The 17333-nt window shown below is 36.6% G+C and overlaps 2 protein-coding genes across 15 annotated transcripts; one reads left to right on the top strand and one right to left on the bottom strand.

Annotated features, from left to right (window-relative positions):
- Nucleotides 1-4657: 4657 nt before the first annotated feature.
- LOC105132623 (60S ribosomal protein L7-1-like) lies at nucleotides 4658-8216 on the bottom strand. Its single transcript, XM_011036211.1, has 6 exons — nucleotides 8070-8216; nucleotides 7444-7693; nucleotides 6400-6497; nucleotides 6177-6314; nucleotides 5162-5264; nucleotides 4658-5074 (listed from the first exon to the last, which is right to left on the bottom strand). Exons 2-6 carry the CDS (start codon nucleotides 7630-7632, stop codon nucleotides 4859-4861), a joined length of 744 nt encoding a protein of 247 aa, XP_011034513.1. The 5' UTR covers nucleotides 7633-7693; nucleotides 8070-8216; the 3' UTR covers nucleotides 4658-4858.
- A 166-nt stretch (nucleotides 8217-8382) lies between these two features.
- LOC105132624 (Tetratricopeptide repeat (TPR)-like superfamily protein) lies at nucleotides 8383-17291 on the top strand. Of its 14 annotated transcripts, XM_011036224.1 has the most exons (18): nucleotides 8383-8528; nucleotides 8642-8824; nucleotides 9213-9553; nucleotides 9797-9885; nucleotides 9988-10039; nucleotides 10143-10200; nucleotides 10280-10473; nucleotides 10957-11064; nucleotides 11404-11586; nucleotides 11815-12444; nucleotides 12958-13050; nucleotides 13161-13334; nucleotides 13741-13968; nucleotides 14864-15007; nucleotides 15113-15301; nucleotides 16251-16370; nucleotides 16530-16949; nucleotides 17054-17291. In XM_011036224.1, exons 4-17 carry the CDS (start codon nucleotides 9854-9856, stop codon nucleotides 16932-16934), a joined length of 2610 nt encoding a protein of 869 aa, XP_011034526.1. In that variant the 5' UTR covers nucleotides 8383-8528; nucleotides 8642-8824; nucleotides 9213-9553; nucleotides 9797-9853; the 3' UTR covers nucleotides 16935-16949; nucleotides 17054-17291. The 14 variants fall into 14 exon arrangements, with proteins under 14 accessions (XP_011034526.1, XP_011034514.1, XP_011034522.1 ...); XM_011036212.1 differs by having other exon boundaries at nucleotides 16530-17291; XM_011036220.1 differs by having other exon boundaries at nucleotides 9213-9543; nucleotides 16530-17291.
- Nucleotides 17292-17333: the final 42 nt, after the last annotated feature.

Raw genomic sequence — 17333 nt, forward strand, 5'->3', positions numbered from 1 at the left:
AGTAGTCATTGGCAGAAGGACAAAGAGAGGAGACCTAAGTTAACAGGTGGTATCAAAGGGTGAGTCCCAAAACCTTGAGGGGCCTGTTTTTTTTTTAGATTAATGTGAGTGTATGGGTTAGTTTGCGTGCACATGATTAATTCTACGGGCTTTGAAATTAACGACCATGTAAGCCTCCAGTGCCCTGATTTTTAATCATACGAGATAGCGCATGAGGATCGTGCAGCTGCCTCAACTAGTTTTGAAATTCTTTCATTTTCTTGAATCAAAGCCAAATATCCCTTGTGTTTAATAACAAAGCAAAGCATTAGTAAATCATCAAATACTATTTTTTACTAATGGGTACGTAGAAAAGATTGAAATTATATATATAGTTGTCTTCGACTTCTTGGTATGTTCATGTACATCTTGCTAATTAAAGGACGATGCCATAACAGCACTAGAAATTGATGGCAACTGCAACGAGCAACGAGCAACCCTTTTCTTTTAAAAGAGAGGACATTGGCAAAACATGGTGGGGTTTGCACTATGATTTTCGAAATTAGGATGCGAATTAATTGGTCTGGTGAAAATCAATTAGTGGAGATTAACCATAGACAAGCTACCTAGCTAGCTAGCTAGCTAATAATTGAACCTCGTTTCAGTTTAGGGTTTCAGTAGAGTTAAATATATTAACCAGCCAAGGCTAGGAAATTAACCAGCCCAACTTTTTGTACCTTGTTTATCAATCTGCGCCATTTGAGGATCACCTTATCATTAAGCAAGAGAAATTTTGTCAAGAGAAAGTGAGAGAAAGCGAGAGAAAGCAAGGAAGAATTTGACTCATCAACTTCATCATGCATTTCTTGGAAGGAAGAATTCGACTCATCAACTTCATCATGCATTTCTTGGTTTATTTTTCCAAATCGTTGCCTCGCATTAATTCAAACACTATATTCTACCCATAAATACCACCGAATTGTTGAAAATGGCCACGAGACATGGAGATAACATAATAATGGTATTCGTGGTTATACATCTGATGTGAAAATTACGCCACAACATTTAGCTGTCTCACCTGTTCAAAAGCCAGTCATGACAGCACAAAACAAGTTGCACTACCATTGTTGTCTTCTTTATGGCATTATTGAGACCACACGGGCTCGAGTAGATATTGGTTCAAAGAGGAGTGTCCATCAAAAGTACATTTCCTTGTCTTCTTCTACTTTATCGAAAGCTTTCAGCTAACGTCATTTTGAACAACGAGATGCTTGAGAATGGATTGACAAGGCTCAATTACTGCAGGATGTGCACGGTGAAAGAAGAATCGTATGCAGACACCATATCCTTATATGCTATGTCTCCATGATTATTTTGGACAAGGATAATTTGGTGAGATTTCATTCTTTATGGTATGTTAAAAACATTGCTAGTACTTGAACAACAGCTACCGAAAATAACTTTTGAAGCAGCCTTTCAATTTCTACTCCACTTCTTGAGTTCCAACGGGAGAAAAGAAGAGATGGAAATCTTTCAAAGTTCAACAACCTTGTCTGGTTTTGACCCCTCAAACAAGCATTTGATTGTGGATAAAAAACCCAGCACATGTTTCTTCCTTGTAGGGAAGTGAAAGGGGAAACCTGAAGTACATTATCTATTGCCCCGAAAGACCTTTGTTCATGTTGTGGGACAGTACTAAACGGAGGAGAGTCCAAGTAAGAACTCTCATGTGCACAAATGGACTCAGCATGAAACCCAATGGGACATTCCCACACGTCAACAGAAGATGCAGTAAATGGGTGGTGAAGACGACAAGTGGCCGACAAATAGATTGAGGAGTTGATGTGGAGAGCCCCTAATGTGCTTTCATAGTGGTGTCCTATGCTATATAACTTTATGAATTATTATCATGTATACCATGATCACGTCTTTAAAGGAAACCCTTTTAGATAAGCTTCGCATATGACATTAGTTAATGAAACGAGAGAGAGAGAGAGAGAGGATTTGATGGATGGAGAAGAAAAAGATGGGTTTGATTATGAGTGCATTTAGCTTTTGAATTCATTCGCTTGTCCATGGCAAATGGAAAACAAATATGATTCTGTGTTGGGTTTGGCTTGCTTTGTCTAATCAAAATTGGGACCCCAAATCTTCTTGTAGATTTTTCTGTCTATCTTTGTATTAAATAAGTGTTTTGGAAGTCGTTTGAAGAGTGTCATGGGGCATCTAGCCATCCCATTAGAAATACATGTCAAAGGATATGAATTTGATTACAGCTAGAAGATGACTTCTCCACTTCAAAAAGTCACACGTAATTCCATGTCATCTCCCCCTCTTTCTTCACTAGTGGGTTATAATTCGAAAAAATACAGTTAAACTAATTCAATGATTTTAAGTGAAAATTGATTAATTAATCTAAATATTATTCAAACTTCAAATTTAAATCCAAATCAGTATGGAACAGGGATATTATTTAATTAAAGTTATTAATTTATAGCGGTTATACTGAAATAATTTGTTCACGCACAGAGCTAACATCAAGTGTAATAAATATTTTCAAAGTCAACTTAATTTCATATAAATTATGTTTTCCATAAGGTGTTATTCACAAGTAAACTCGTGCAACTAGATTAATTGAATTAATCATGGGTGGAACTACCTTCAGACACAAGGTTTAATTTATAACACCGCAATCTTTGAAAAAAATTACACTTGAATCTTTAGTATCATTAATTTTTTTAATGATACCTTCTAAATTAAGGTTTATGTATCCTTAAAAATCATTTATTGTCTTTGTAGCTTTTCCTTTGTTAATTTATCTACACCTTGCATTTCTCAAATCTCCCCTCCCCAAATCTTAAAACTCAGGCTCCACGCCTGAGTTGAATTTCCACCTGTAAACTCTTTGATATTTTGATGTACATGAGTCATGGGGCTCTATATCTAATGTAATATTGGATTTATTTTCTAATAGTTATGGGTTAAAGTTCTTTTAAGATTATTAAAGATTTATATGGTGATTAACTTTAGAATTTATAGAATTAATCAAAGAAGACACAATCTAGTCCAGACCCCTAAATTAAAAAAAAAAAAATTAATATAGAGAATAAGTTGGGTGAGTAAATATGTTTCCTTATTGCACCGCCTTGTTATAGCGGCACTGACTGGGCAAATGTGGAAAGGAACTCAAGGCTTGCTACGGTTCCTGCTCTTAATTTTGTAAGAATGCTGGCTTGCTTTTCTGTGGTTTCTAGGACCTGTGGGAGATTAATATGGTAGCTGGCTACAAATCATGTGTACTGGGGCTTTATTTTTTGAAGCTCTGAAGGTTGAGCTGTTATTTGTGCCGCGTATATGTGGAAATGAAACAGGTGTATAATTGTTTGTCATTGACGCTGATGCCTTATCGCGCTGTGCAGGTATTCTTTATTTTTGTAGCTGACCCACATACATTATTGCTCAAGTCCAAGTTCATCAAAAGCTTCAAGTTGAGCGAAGAAGGATTTATCCTACCGCTGATCATTGACCTCGTTTAAAAATCATAGTAGTCAATAGCAACACCGTTGGAATTGACATGTTCTTGGCAAGAAAGAATTCCAAGTTCGAGCTCGGTGACATGATCAGTAACATTGTCAGACAATTCCAAGCCATCTGCAGCAATCCCCCTCGCCAGCCCAAGATGCAAGTCGGTTAGAAGGATAGGTACGATCATGTTTAGCTTCAAGAGAGCATCTCTCTACTAAAGTTCCCCTGGTTGCCGCCAAGACCACTAGCTGAGGCGAGAGGCAACCAAAGAAGAAGAGCTGGAAGGACAGTAAATTTTCATGATCATACCCTGCAATAAAGCTAAATGATGGAGTTATGGGGGCTGCTGGCTTGAACCGTACCATTGACTGCTATCTATAATTCGTCTCAAACAACAGCTCTTGAATTCACATCCAAAATGACGTGGAATATAAACTCTATAAACAACCTAAACCAACATCCCAATGAGTAAAAGGAAGATCTTTTAAAGATTAGATTGCAAAAGCACCTGATGTAAAAAGGTTCTGATAAACTCTTTTAAAGATTGACTGTAGGATTTGCACCTATAAGCTCTTTCATTTTTAAATGCAACTCTCCCATCAAAATATAAATTTAGATCTAATTAAACCATTTATTAGTCTAAACATTCTGTCTATGATGCAGATGCGCACGACAAACAAATCAGACGGTATCAAATTATAAGAGATTAATATCAATGGGTTTAAGCAAAAGCAGAAATCATGTGCATCATAAATCCCTGAGAAGTTTACAAGAGAAACAACCACAATAGGATGGAAGAAAAATAAACTTTTGAGAGCCATGTCAAATTTGTTTCTGCTTCTATTCAACGAAATCAATAGCTCGGTTTGCACTCACAAAAAAAGAAAAAAAAAAAGAGATGACTGTAAATTCGGCGAAAGACAGACATGGCGACAGACAATTTAGATAAATGGTAAAAGTTTTGAAATGCGTCAGTTCATGTTTTTTCTGCAAGATCCTTATCAAAATGACTACATAAAAAGAGGATGGAACCATTACTTGCTTGAATATATGCATGTATATACCCAATAAAACGATGCAGACTCCTATTCCACCCCCTCCATCTCTCCTGTTCGTTCATCCCTCTTTCTTTCGCAAACAAGCATAATGTGAGTGCAGCAACAAAAAATTGAAGATAATGTTACAAGAGGTATTGCTGACAAAAAGATAGAAGAAAAACCAGCATAGAAATAAATTATGACAGTTTCAAAATCCAACTAGAAGGAAATAATAACTGCGGTGCATGGCTCAGAATCATCTTAAAAGGAAAAAGTCGGGTGAGTTACACTTCATCGTAAGACCTGTTTTCTTGATGTTAGTTCATCTTATTGATTAAGTCATTAATCTGATTCTCACGATTCCCAGTGTCTCCCCCATCTATGTATAATGCCTTCTTCCCCGACAATCCTTCTTTCGGTTTGTTGAGTAAAAATGACCCCAAAAAACCAATGATCTCCTTGAAATGTGGACCAGCATTGACAACTTCATGTACAATATCTTCTAGACATACAATGCCATGCTTCCCTAATGCCTGCCAAAATGAATAAAAATAAAAATGAGAGGAAATGCCATAGGCACTACAAAACCAAACACAGCTGTAACAAGATTCATCCAATACCTGTTCAATAATATTATTATCAATTAAAGGAACTCTTTTGTTGTCTATCTTTCCATAGCCCTTCTTGTAAATCAGATCACTCACATTCTTAACATTGGGATATCTTCAAAAACAACAAAAGCATGTTAGGACTAATTAATCTGAAATAGTTAAAATGACATAGCAACCAACCACGTAAACATAATTAGGATAACCATCACCAAACTACCACCACCTATTGCTAAAAACATTTCAGCCTAAAGACTAGAAAATGGAATGTTTAGGATCCAGTTCAAAACAAGAGAAAAGTTTGTGGTGTATAAAGCAGTCAGCCAGGCAATTCCTCGCTACTAAAAGAAATAATGCTTTTAGAATTCAACTGCTCACTTTATGTTTATTAAGGAGTTGCTTGAGGGAGCCATTTTTGCATTCAGGTATTCATTTAAGTCAGAAATCAAAGCCAAAATATGTTCATGGACAATCTCCAAACTGACCTCACATCTTGTCAATAGTAATTTAGGTTCCAAGTAAAATAGAGGAAGGGTGTCTTAAAGAGCTTAGCTCTATATCCTGCAGAAGTACTCAAAATAAAGATCACGTGGAATTAACGATGCCAATTGAAACTCAAAAAGAAACTGCTAGATAGCTAATAAACAAATATCTAAAGTTTTCAGTAGGTCACGGGTTCAAAAAGGTTGGTTTGGGGAAGCCAGAAAACACACACACACACGCACGCACATAAAGAACAAGCACATTTGTTCATAACTCAATTGCAACTAGGCAATAAGGAACTTCGCATGAGCCACAAATGACCCAGAGCTACTGGTGCAGCTCACTTCAGGGGAAGAGAAACAACTGGAATTTCCTTGGCATTAAATCTAACATACTGGACATATCTATTTGGCATACTCACAGTAACTTTACCAGCTCTCATAATAAATCACTCAAGATTGCTATAATTAATTAAACCATTCCCCGGCCAATATTTAAGGCTATACTTAGGCACAATAAATTAAAGAGGATTTGAGCATCCTACCCGTATGTAACATATGGCTCCACCTTTTGCAGCAATTCTAATACCCCTGGGGTGGCCTTCAAGAAGACACCGTGAAAGATTCTTGTCAACCTCAGTTTGTATAAGATGTTCCTAGTTTTTGGATGCATGTCATTTTTTCTGAAAACACATGAACATGTAAGAACTGGATCAATAAATTGCAGAAAAAATTGAATGGAATCATTGCAGAGCACCAGTAACCTACCCATGTATGCGAATGACAAATAGGAGCTTTGAATTTGGTATAGATAATGCTGATTTTGCTCTCTTGGTCCTCTGTTTCATACGGATGAGATCCAATTCCTGCATGGAAAGCACCAAGTTTAAAATTATTACAAAATAATACTGTCAGGTTTTACATAGACTAAAGAATATCTTGGGAAATGCACAGAAGAGAAGGGGGCTATGTTATAGTATTTTCAGCTACATGAGTTAAAGAAGATTTATGATGCAATCATCAAGTATTTTAACAAATATGAGATGCCAGAAAAGGTCTTCAATTAGACGAACATCACATTGGGGAGGCTGAACTAACAGAATTATTTTTGCAGGCTAGTTTTTGAAGATTTCACACATGAAATCTTTAATGATATATGGTTATATGGAATGCCCTGAAACATAAAATAGTTCTTCCAAACACGGGACAAAACATACACGAACCACAATAAACATGCTGCCAAGGTACTCTGGTCAAATAGTTAAGAAGCAGGTACAAAAAGTCTTGGTCCTAACTTCTATGTTACCAGAAAACAGCACATACACGATACAAGATCTAGAAAAGGACCACACTTGGACAAGCGGTCAAAACACACTTCACTTCTTATAATCCAAGAATTATTGGTGTCAAGACTTTAATGAAAAACAAGAAGATCACCAAATAGAGCATGGGAGACTGAACTTTTTGTCATTTAATGGTTACCCTAATGATTTTACTGGTTTCAAGATGGAAATACTATAACAAAATGATAACAAATAAAAAAAGGGATCAACAGGCACATTTGCACATGCACTAAGTAAATGGAATCAAGCCGAAAGCAAAAATTTCATTTGAAAATAACTAGAGCATACAACAATTGACCTGAAGTTGAACCATTCTGCTTGTCTAGGATGATAGGATGAAATTTATCAAAATGCGTCGGCATTCCAAATTTAGCTTGTATTATGCAACACAGGTGCTTAAACATGCAACCACCGAACATTAAAGGAAAAAACCTTCAAAAAAACACCCACAGCAAGTAAACTATTTTACCTTGTCCCTAAACTCCCTGACAAACTGTTCGGGCCTTTTGATATCGTCCATTCTCCTCTTCTTCCCTCCATTTTGCCCCAACTCCAACTGAGTTTTCCTCGTAAGAGCAATTGATTCTTCCTTATGCTTCCTTTTCTTCAATATCACCTCCGGTATATACGTCAATGCCTGCGGCTCCGCTTCTGCCATTACTATTATTATGATATTCTGCCCTCCTTATCCAACCAAAAACAAAAGAACTCCGCTCCACCTAAAATCACATTAAACAATGAAGTTAGCATCTCCTTTCATGCTGAGATATCGCGAAGACGAATTGAAATTCAAACAAGTGAAACTCTGACTACTAATACACATGTGGATTCTAAATTTTTATTTTTCATTACTTAAAAATTGTATTTCTTAGCGAGCGAGCAGAAACCCAGATAGAAAATCAACACTTTAATGTTTCCAAAAGCTAAAATCAAAGCAAAACTATACCAATCTCGACAACACCGTTACTTAGTCTCTGTTTGGTCTCGTAGAAAAAAAAAATGAAAAACCAGAAATATGTAATCGCCTAGGAGTCAACGAAACCAACGGGTAAACTGACGATGAACGAGGGATTATGGAGATTAATGAATTATTACCTGAGAACTGAAAGAGAGGTGAGTTGGAGAACAAGGAGTTCTGGCGGCGAGTTTTAGGGTTTAGGATGTTGACTTCACAATGAAAACCCCTTGCTACCATATAACATGACAAAAAAGCTAAAAGGAAAGGCAGAAAAGAAAATTAAAAAAAAAAAATCAGTTGAAAAAACCGAAGCGTGAGAAAAAAATATTATTTAGAAAATTTAAAAGTATATTCGGTTCAATTCGGTTTCTATTTTATAGGGTTGGAATTAAAATACCCGAACCGGACCGGTTTGCTAAGAAAATTTGTTTTCTGAGTTTCTAATCATAGTTCCCTAGCAAACCAGCCGCCCCTCCCTCCCAGGCTCTCACACCCAACCTTTCAATCTTCATCTCCACAGCTAGCAAACCAGACGCTTCTCTCTCCCACACCAGAGAGCTTATTAAGCCGAGAACTAAGCAAAGTGCGTGCATTCGGTCTGTGCTTTCGATTCCTGTTTTCCTTCTCTTATTTCTTTCTTCTATCGCTTCTGTGCATTGCGACTGTCGGTACATCATCCTTAACTTCTGATCGTATGTTGTACACGTAGATTTTGCAGCACCCCCCGGCCCTAGCAGCAGTCCATCTAAGCACATTTCTCTCGTATCTCCTCTGCAAAGTTCACTTCTTTGTAATAAGGTTTCTCTCTGTTGATCTCTGTTTTTTTTTCTTTGAAAAAGAAAAGGAGAAAATCTTGCATTTTGGAGTATTTGTACATGAAATTGATGATAAAGTAAGTTTCTTTGACATATGTTTCTCGACGGATGGGTTTTAATTGTTGATATTAATACTTTCAAGTCAGAAAAATGAAGAGATTTTTTTTCTTGCCCATTTGTTAGCTTGTATATCTGGATGAATATAAATAGAAAATAGAAACAGAGTCCACATTTGCGTTTCAATCTGATTTGGGATGATATGGGATCAAGTTTTACGTTTTTGTTATTTTTTAGCCGAGAATGCCTTAGTCCACATTTGCGTTTTAACCTGATTTGGCTAAAGTTATAATGCAAAGTAGACCTTCTTCTTCTTTTAATTATAAAAAATGACCATTAAACAAGCTCGATCTCTTAATTTGTTTTGTTCAATAAAATTTGATTCATGGTTCAATGGATTTATTGCAGAGATCCAACTAACAATTTGCTTCAGAATTGAATTTGTAGTTGATTACCAGCCAAAATTCGGAGAAGCTTACCGGAAACTAGAGCTAGAAACGCCTCATTTCGTTTTGTTCCTGCTCTTCATTTCCTTCTTGAATCCAAGGGGGAATTCTCATATTTAGAATCTTTGGTGTGCTCTGTCAACTATTGTTTTGTACTTTCAAAGCTGCCAGTTTGCAGCATCATAACAACGGTTCCTCGTTTTCTACATCTCCCTCAAAGTCAACATTAGTTCTACTTCGTTACCCACCGGTTACAACATGTAGGTGGCCCTCTGTTAATTCACCGGAAACAGGTACATAAAGGTATTTGATCTGTAGAAAAATACTAGTGGAATACCTTGACAAGCATTTGTTCATTTTGTCTAAGCAAGGGAATATTTTTTATTTACTTTTTTTTTTTAATTTCTTGTTCATTTTGCTTTCGTATTGGAACTGAGAATCGTGGGTCCAATGTTATTTTTAAATTCCGTGTTGCTGTTTGGTCGTCTGCAAAGTATTTGTTTATTTGCCTAATAGAACAAATGGGTTCTGCTCTTCATCTATCAGATGCCATTTGGTTGATAAGACGGTATCATCTATAAAGTGCTATTTCAAAGATCTATTATGCTAGTTTGCCAAAGAATGCATAGACCTCTGTAAGTACTCACATGAATGAGCGAGTAAATTGAAAGCCATCATGTACTGCACTCTAATATAGGGTTTCCTTCATGTGTTTTTTTTTTTTTCACCTTTGACAGAGGGAGGGTTCCTTTTTGCTCAATAGCAGAAAAATTTAAATCTCACAAACAAGTATGTATTGGTGGTTCTTATTACTATTTAATAGATGTCTCTTTGTAAGTGAAAATATTTATAAATAAGTTGAATTTTTTTAATGTTTAACTTTATTTGACAGGGACAAAGAAATGTCACTGATGAATTTTGGTTCTCTCAAAATTTCACCGCTGTAATTGGTATTTTTACGCATCTTCGAATTCAAATTATATCAAGTGGCATGTGAATCAAATTTAAGAGTGCAAATCTTCAATGCAGGTAATAATGTTCCAAAGCATTGTCCAGAATCAACTACAGATTCAATTCTGAAGCAAATTGTTAGTGCACTTCACATGGGCGAGAGAAGCAGAGCATCTGCTCTGCTTTTAGAACTTGGCCAAGAAAAAAAGTCATTAAAGCCTCACAATTTTGTTCCTATACTTCAATATTGTGCTAGATCACCTGATCCATTGGTAATCTAATTGATGAGAGAATTTGATATCTAATTGCATATGCATGTTTGTGCGTTTTAATTTTTAATTTTCTAGATTGAGTTAATGATAATTTTAGTTTGTGCACGCTTGGCGTACATGTCATCATGCACATGACAGAATCTAACAAAAACACATAATTAGAAAAAAAGAAAAAAAAAGGCTAAAGTTTGCCACTGAAATAACAAAAATTAAAGTTGTACGCTCAAATAGAAAAATTCAAAAAGTTGCACACCATAAATATGATTTAACACTTCTGGACTTCCAGCTTGGTCTGTAATTCACTTGTGTCTATTAAACACACTCAGCAGCAGTATTTTATTACGTACACTGATTGTGCAATATTGGGAAGTCGAAGATGCTCCTAGTTCTTGAACTGTGTGTGTAGTTGTTATTTAGTCTTGTTCCAAATATTGGGGATCCTGGCTGCAAGATTTACAGAAAGTTGTTCCCTTTTGGCTTCAGCTTGTCTTGGAGACTTGGCAAATAATGGAGGAAAAAGAAGTCGGCCTGGATAGCAAATGTTACCTGCTTATGATCCGAGCACTTTGTAAAGGAGGTTACTTGGAGGAGGTATATGCATATTGTTGTGTTCAGTGAGAGTATTTTTCATGCCATTATTGTGATGATATGTTGGAAGTAGTTTCATTTTAACTTTTCAGCATTAGTAATAAATGTTCAAAATGTGGTTATTTCAACATGTTTTGCGTTGTTGACTGATCAATCTTAGTGAGATGACTACATTTCTTTAGTGAGATACTGTTTCTAATTGGTTGGATATGGATGTTGTTCATAATGACAAACACTGTTTTGCCAGACTTACTGTTAAAAAATTGTGTAAGAAGCTAGTTCATTCTTTTGTGGGATGTTGGTTCTAAGTATTCCCATGCCAACCACTTATGTTTCATGCAGGCATCTAATATGATTGATTTTATTGGAGAAAGCCATGGTATCTATCCTACCCTTCCTGTGTATAACACTTTCTTGGGAGCATGCACAGATATGAGCAGGGCAGATTATGCTGATCAATGTTTGCAATTGATGGAGCGCAGAATGATGGGGAAGGATGAAGTTACTTACATAATGCTTCTCAAGGTTTGTAAAGAGTCTCGGTCTCATTTGATGGTCTTTCCTGTGAAAGGCATTAGCGGTTAAAGCATTTTGGTTCACAATCCCACTAAACAAAGAAAATTTGCAGCTGAGTGACTGATTTTCCATTTTTTCTACCTGGCTCATGTTCCATGAGGAAGCTGGAAACTGAATTTATTATAAGTTACTTACATTAGAAGTTTATTGTCCTAATTTTTTCCTTCTTGCTTTCAGCTGGCGGTTTCCCAGCAGAACCTCTCTGCAGTCTATGAAATCTGGAAAGACTACGTCAAACACTTCAGTCCAAGTATTCTTACCTTGCAAAAGTTTATTTGGTCCTTTGCAAGGTTAAGAGATTTAAAGTCTGCATATGAAAAATTGCAACATATGGTGGTTTTAGCCATCCGAGGAAATACTTTTGTACAGACCTCTTCTAGAGGACAGCTCTATGTGTCAAGAGTGAACATTCCTGTACATTCAAACTGTGAATTAGGCTTGCAAAAATTTGATTTAAAGGATGATGAACAGTCTGTTCCCTTGACAGCAAATACTTCTGCTTGTAACATACAAGAATGCGATAATGAACAGTCTGTTCCTTCAACAGAAAATGCTTCTGCTTGTAACGTACAAGAGTTCGATAATGAACATCCTGTTCCTTCGACAGCAAATGCTCCTGCTTGTAACATACAAGAGTGTGTTACTTTGGACATGGGAAATAAAGAAGTTAAAAGTGCTGGACAAGTTGGACTGGATAAACATAAAATCATGCCTTTTTTCAGGATCCTGAGGTGGTCTTTCAATGATGTGATACATGCATGTGCCCAAGCTAAAAAACCTGGATTAGCAAAGCAGTTAATGTTACAGGTCTTGCTTTTTTTCTTAAGCTTCTCTGGTTGTTGAATGCGGTTGTCATATGATGTCCCTTGTACTTTAGCACTCCCTGTGCTTACTTCTAGTTATTCTTTATACATTAAAATGGGAAGAACATGGCCACTGAATAATGATTCTTTTACTCTGGAATATTCTTGTGCAACCTTCATCACAGCGACAGCAGTTGAATACTATAATTATCATGGATTTTTGTACAGTTAGATCAAATTCTATTGGAAATCATCTATTGATGCACTTCAAAAATAATTTATCACAATATCTGAAAACTGCAATGTGGTTTAGGCATCTCTATTACAAGGAGGCTGTTATCTTCTCTGTTCATCAATAATGATATTACATGTCTTTGTTACTTGTTTCTGTTACTTGTTTCTGTTATATTTGTTTTTCTTTTCAAGATTGCTTGTGCAGTTTTGACTGCACTTCAGTACTATGTTACCGATAGCATTCTTTTCTTGTGCTCAAGTTAGTTTTCTCATTCCTGTGTAGATGGAAAATATTGGCTTGCTACCTTCAAGCCATACATATAATGGATTTGCTAGAGCTGTTTCTAAGAGACATTTCAGGAAAGGCATGGAAGTGGTAATACCTTTACTCTCTGGTGATTTATATAACTAAATTCAGGACACTTTTCTCTCATGATACATGGACTTTCTTTTCTTGAATGGATAAACTAGTTTTGTTCCCTGCAGTTAAAAACAATGCAACAGAAGAATTTGAAGCCATCTGATCCAACGCTTGCAACCATTTCAGTGGCATGTAGCAAAGCTTTGGAACTGGATTTGGCAGAGGTTCTGTTGGATCAAATTACCAACTGTCCATATCCGTATCCTTATAATTCATTTCTTGAAGCTTGCGATGCAATGGTGAGCTCACCACCTGCTCCAATCTGATACTTCACACTGGACTTGTGATCTCTCTCTCTCTCTCTCTAGTGAGAAATTTTGCATGAATATGTGGAAATTGACTTCTTTTTATAACAAAGATAGAGAGTGCCCTCACATTCCTCTCTGATAAATTGAAATTGTGAATGTTGAATTGAAGAATTATTGATTGGTGATTACAAATCATCTTTACTTGTTATGTTCTAGAGAATATCAAATGAAATTGTGTATTAGCAAGTGACAGTACTCTGTTATTGTTAGTGGTTTTCGAAAACTTGTAATCTTCTTCACAAAACTTATCTTGTTGAATCACCTAATCGATGAATTCAAGTACTACATTTGAATGATCTCATTGTCAGTAGAAAATTTCGATGTGTTAATTTTGCAGGATCAACCTGAGCGAGCTGTGCGGATGTTGGCTAAAATGAAAAAATTAAAGATTCAGCCAGATATCAGGACATATCAGCAACTGTTTTCATTAGTTGGTAATACAAATGCTCCATATGAGGATGGTGATATGTTGTCCCGTGTAGACTCTGCTAAACGGATAAAGGCTATAGAGAAGGATATGGCGAAAAATGGTGTCCAGCATAGTCGGGAATCAATGAAGAACTTGGTAATTCCGTGCTGCACACTTGATTTTTTAACCTTTTACGTGGGCATTTAGATATCAAGAAATAATTGCTTTGAATATGACTTTTTTTCTTGATCACCTTGAAAACTCCACCCAGTTTGAAAGCATGAAAAAATTATCGATCACTAGTTTTGCCCTAAGTTTCACAAAGGGTGTCTTCGAACCATGCTAAAAAATTGAGAATGGTTAATAAATGTTGTGCATCCCTATCTGTTTTTCAACTTCTCTGAAGATACCTTTCTATATATGGTTTCTGGTAAAAGTTCAATTCAGTTGTAATGAATGGTATGGTAGGAAAGCAGAAGAACTAATGCTGCATTTTTATTTTAGCTTATTGGCATACATTTGGAAAGATTAATTTTTTTATTAGAAAACATGGTTCCCAGCTTGGTACCTTCTTAATGTGGTGAATTCCATTGATGCTGCTTTAAGAGGGACCTGCACTGATGCAATTGCATGTACTCTGTTTCCATGACATGGTATGGCGGCAAGATTTGGATGCTTTAAGGCTATAATTATATATAAAGACTTCCTAATGAACTAGCACAACAAATCCGGTGGATGGGATAATGCTGCTTGGTATTATTGTTCTGTGTTATAGGATTCCTCTTTCAACTGCTTTTGATTTTATTATATCTGGATTGTCCACCTATCCATTTGACAAAATTAACATGATCTTATTGAAGCATGTTTTTTCTGGCAATGAAAAAATGTTGATCTCTGGCTCTTGAATTGTTCTGGCATTAACTTCCATTTATCCATGCAGTGCACTTCTGCTTGCCCTTGCATTTTGAACTGAAACTGTCCTGGTTAGAAGTTGAAGTTTTGTGGCTTAAAATATAGTCTATAACATTGATTCCTCTTTGGATGTCTCCAGTTGAAAGCTCTTGGAAAAGAAGGGATGATGAGAGAGCTAATGCAATATTTATGTGTGGCAGAAGATCTTTTCAATCATAGTAACACGCATCTGGGAATACCTATTTATAACACAGTGCTGCATTCACTTGTTGAGGCTGAGGAAGTAAGTGGTTCTGCTTGTGTGTTATGAATTTCCACTGCTAGTTGATGACCTCTGGGTCCATTCTCCTGCCTTGTGCTACAAATTATGTTTCTGGTTAACATGCAGTGTCGAATGGCAATTGCACTTTTCAAACATATGAAAGCAAGTGGTCTCAAGCCAAATGCTGCAACTTACTGTATAATGATTGATTGTTGTCGCACTATAAGAAGTTATAAATCTGCCTGTGCATTGGTTTCCATGATGCTGCGTTCTGGGTTTTATCTACAGACGGTGGGGTACACTGTTCTCATAAAGGTATATGCACTTGCCTCTCTGCTCATGTGTCATCTTAATTAATATTCCACAAAATGCTGCTGCCTTAAAGATTCAATAAACATAGGAATGTGCATATCACCAACTTTCTGCTTCTAATATGCCTGAAACTTATCCATAAACATGCTTTACAAAAGTTCCAAATTTCCATGTTCAAGTAGCCTACCATCTCTCTCTGCACTTAGTTGCTTGTTAGCATCAATGCATCATTTATGCTGAAGTATAATGCAGAAATCTTGCACATAAATGTAAGGTACTGCACCTTTATTTTCTTGTTTCTCGTTCCTTTATGGCTACAATCATGTATTAATCATGCCAGGCTTATGAGATATGACTGTTTCTTTTATCAAGCGTTGCTTCCAGGAGGTCCTGCCTCTAGCTCATGTCATGCCTTTATGGCTTGCTGTTTTTTTGGGTTTTAACAATTAGGATGTTCTCGAGACAGCTTCCATGAATCCATGCACCGGGACCAGGTCCCTCCCAGTCTCTGGTTGGGTATTAAACAAACCATCCATGCCGGGCCTGGTGCATCCACGTGAAATTACTTTCTTGCAGTCTCCATTAGAATTTGAATCCATGATGATAACATGGGGAGTAAACCCACTTACCAGCAGAGCTAAGTCTCCAAGGGTTATAGAACATGATAGCAAATGATTATCCATAAAAATGGTACATGTCCTGATTTCCTGCCCTATATCTTATTTGGTCCAAGGATTTGAGAACATGAAGAAGGGATGATACTTGGTATTTACTAGTTCATGACTGCATGTGCCATGGGTTACATTGGGATGTAAATTATGAAAGTTTGGTTTTGGCACTGCTGACTTTTTCTTATGTTTTTTTTTTTTTAAGTGTATAGTGTTGCCAAGTGCTAACCTATAACTGGCTTCGTGCTAGTCAATAATCTGACTGTTATCTTATTTTCTTTCAGATTTTGTTGCAAGATGAAAATTTTGATGAAGCATTGAATCTTTTGGATCAAGGGCACTCTGAAGAGATTAAACTTGATGCACTGTTATATAATCCCGTTCTTCATGTAGCAAAAGATAAGGTATATTATCACACACACCAAACTCAGACAAAAAAATTGATAACTAGAATGTACTATGACACTGGCATGATGTCTATGTCTTGCCTTGCCTTCAGTGTTTTTCACAAAAAAATTCCTTATGCCAAGCAACTAAGTATTGTTTTTTCCTTAAATATTTAGGGAAGGATCGATATTATAGAGCTTATTGTTGAGCAGATGCAACGGGAGAAAATCCAGCCTGATACTACAACCTGCCACAATGTGTTCTCCGCCTATGTGTATTGTGGTTTTCATAACATGGCCATGGAAGCATTGCAAGTTCTGAGCATGCGGATGATTAGCAAAGAAGACTGTGTTCTGGAAGAAAAGAAGGCAGAACTTGAGGATTTGATCCTCTCTGAAGACAAGGAAGCCGAGTCACGAATACTTGAGCATTTTAAAGATTTTGAGGAGAATTTTGCTGTTGCCCTTTTGAATTTAAGAAATTGTGCCATTCTTGGGTTTCCAATTTCTTGGTCACCAAATAAGAGCGCATGGGCAAGAAGACTTTCAGCTAACTATGATAGCAGAAAGAAAGTCAATTAACACTTGCAACAGCAGGTGTGCTTTAGATTGGATAATTAGTCAGTTACACCAAATTAAGGCTGCAATTTTATCTCAGAAGCTATAGCTATGCCATTTTAACAGCCACTGACTTCGTGCAGTTGGAGTTCTTGGTGGAGAGCTGTTCTATAGTGGGCCAGTTGGGTTTCACTCCAACTTCTTGGCTACCGTTGTAACACCCGACAGGTTCTGCATTGCAGCAGTTGTGCTCCAAAGTTTGCCCGTTAATTCAGAAGATAAGTTGATCTGTTGATTTTGTACAGCCCCCGTGTAGATACCCAATTTTGTCCAAGAAAAAGAAGTCAAAGATTATACCCATTTGTCTAATTTTTGTCTAAATCTCCATCTTCAAACAACCCCATTGATAAAATGCGCCCGTGA

Source organism: Populus euphratica, unplaced genomic scaffold (assembly GCF_000495115.2).
Source record: "Populus euphratica unplaced genomic scaffold, PopEup_1.0 scaffold87.1, whole genome shotgun sequence".
NCBI classification, from domain to species: domain Eukaryota; kingdom Viridiplantae; phylum Streptophyta; class Magnoliopsida; order Malpighiales; family Salicaceae; genus Populus; species Populus euphratica.

Excerpts from the sequence above, each read along its gene's own strand:
- LOC105132624 (XM_011036212.1), top strand. The coding sequence starts at position 9,854 with ATGCTAGTTTGCCAAAGAATGCATAGACCTCT. Across the intron at positions 10,040-10,142 it reads AATTTAAATCTCACAAACAA|GGACAAAGAAATGTCACTGA; the intron begins GTATGTATTGGT and ends TTTATTTGACAG. Across the intron at positions 12,445-12,957 it reads CAAAGCAGTTAATGTTACAG|ATGGAAAATATTGGCTTGCT; the intron begins GTCTTGCTTTTT and ends ATTCCTGTGTAG.
- LOC105132623 (XM_011036211.1), bottom strand. The coding sequence starts at position 7,632 with ATGGCAGAAGCGGAGCCGCAGGCATTGACGTATATACCGGAGGTGATA. Across the intron at positions 6,315-6,399 it reads TTTGTCATTCGCATACATGG|AAAAAATGACATGCATCCAA; the intron begins GTAGGTTACTGG and ends ATGTGTTTTCAG. Across the intron at positions 5,265-6,176 it reads GAGCCATATGTTACATACGG|ATATCCCAATGTTAAGAATG; the intron begins GTAGGATGCTCA and ends TTGTTTTTGAAG.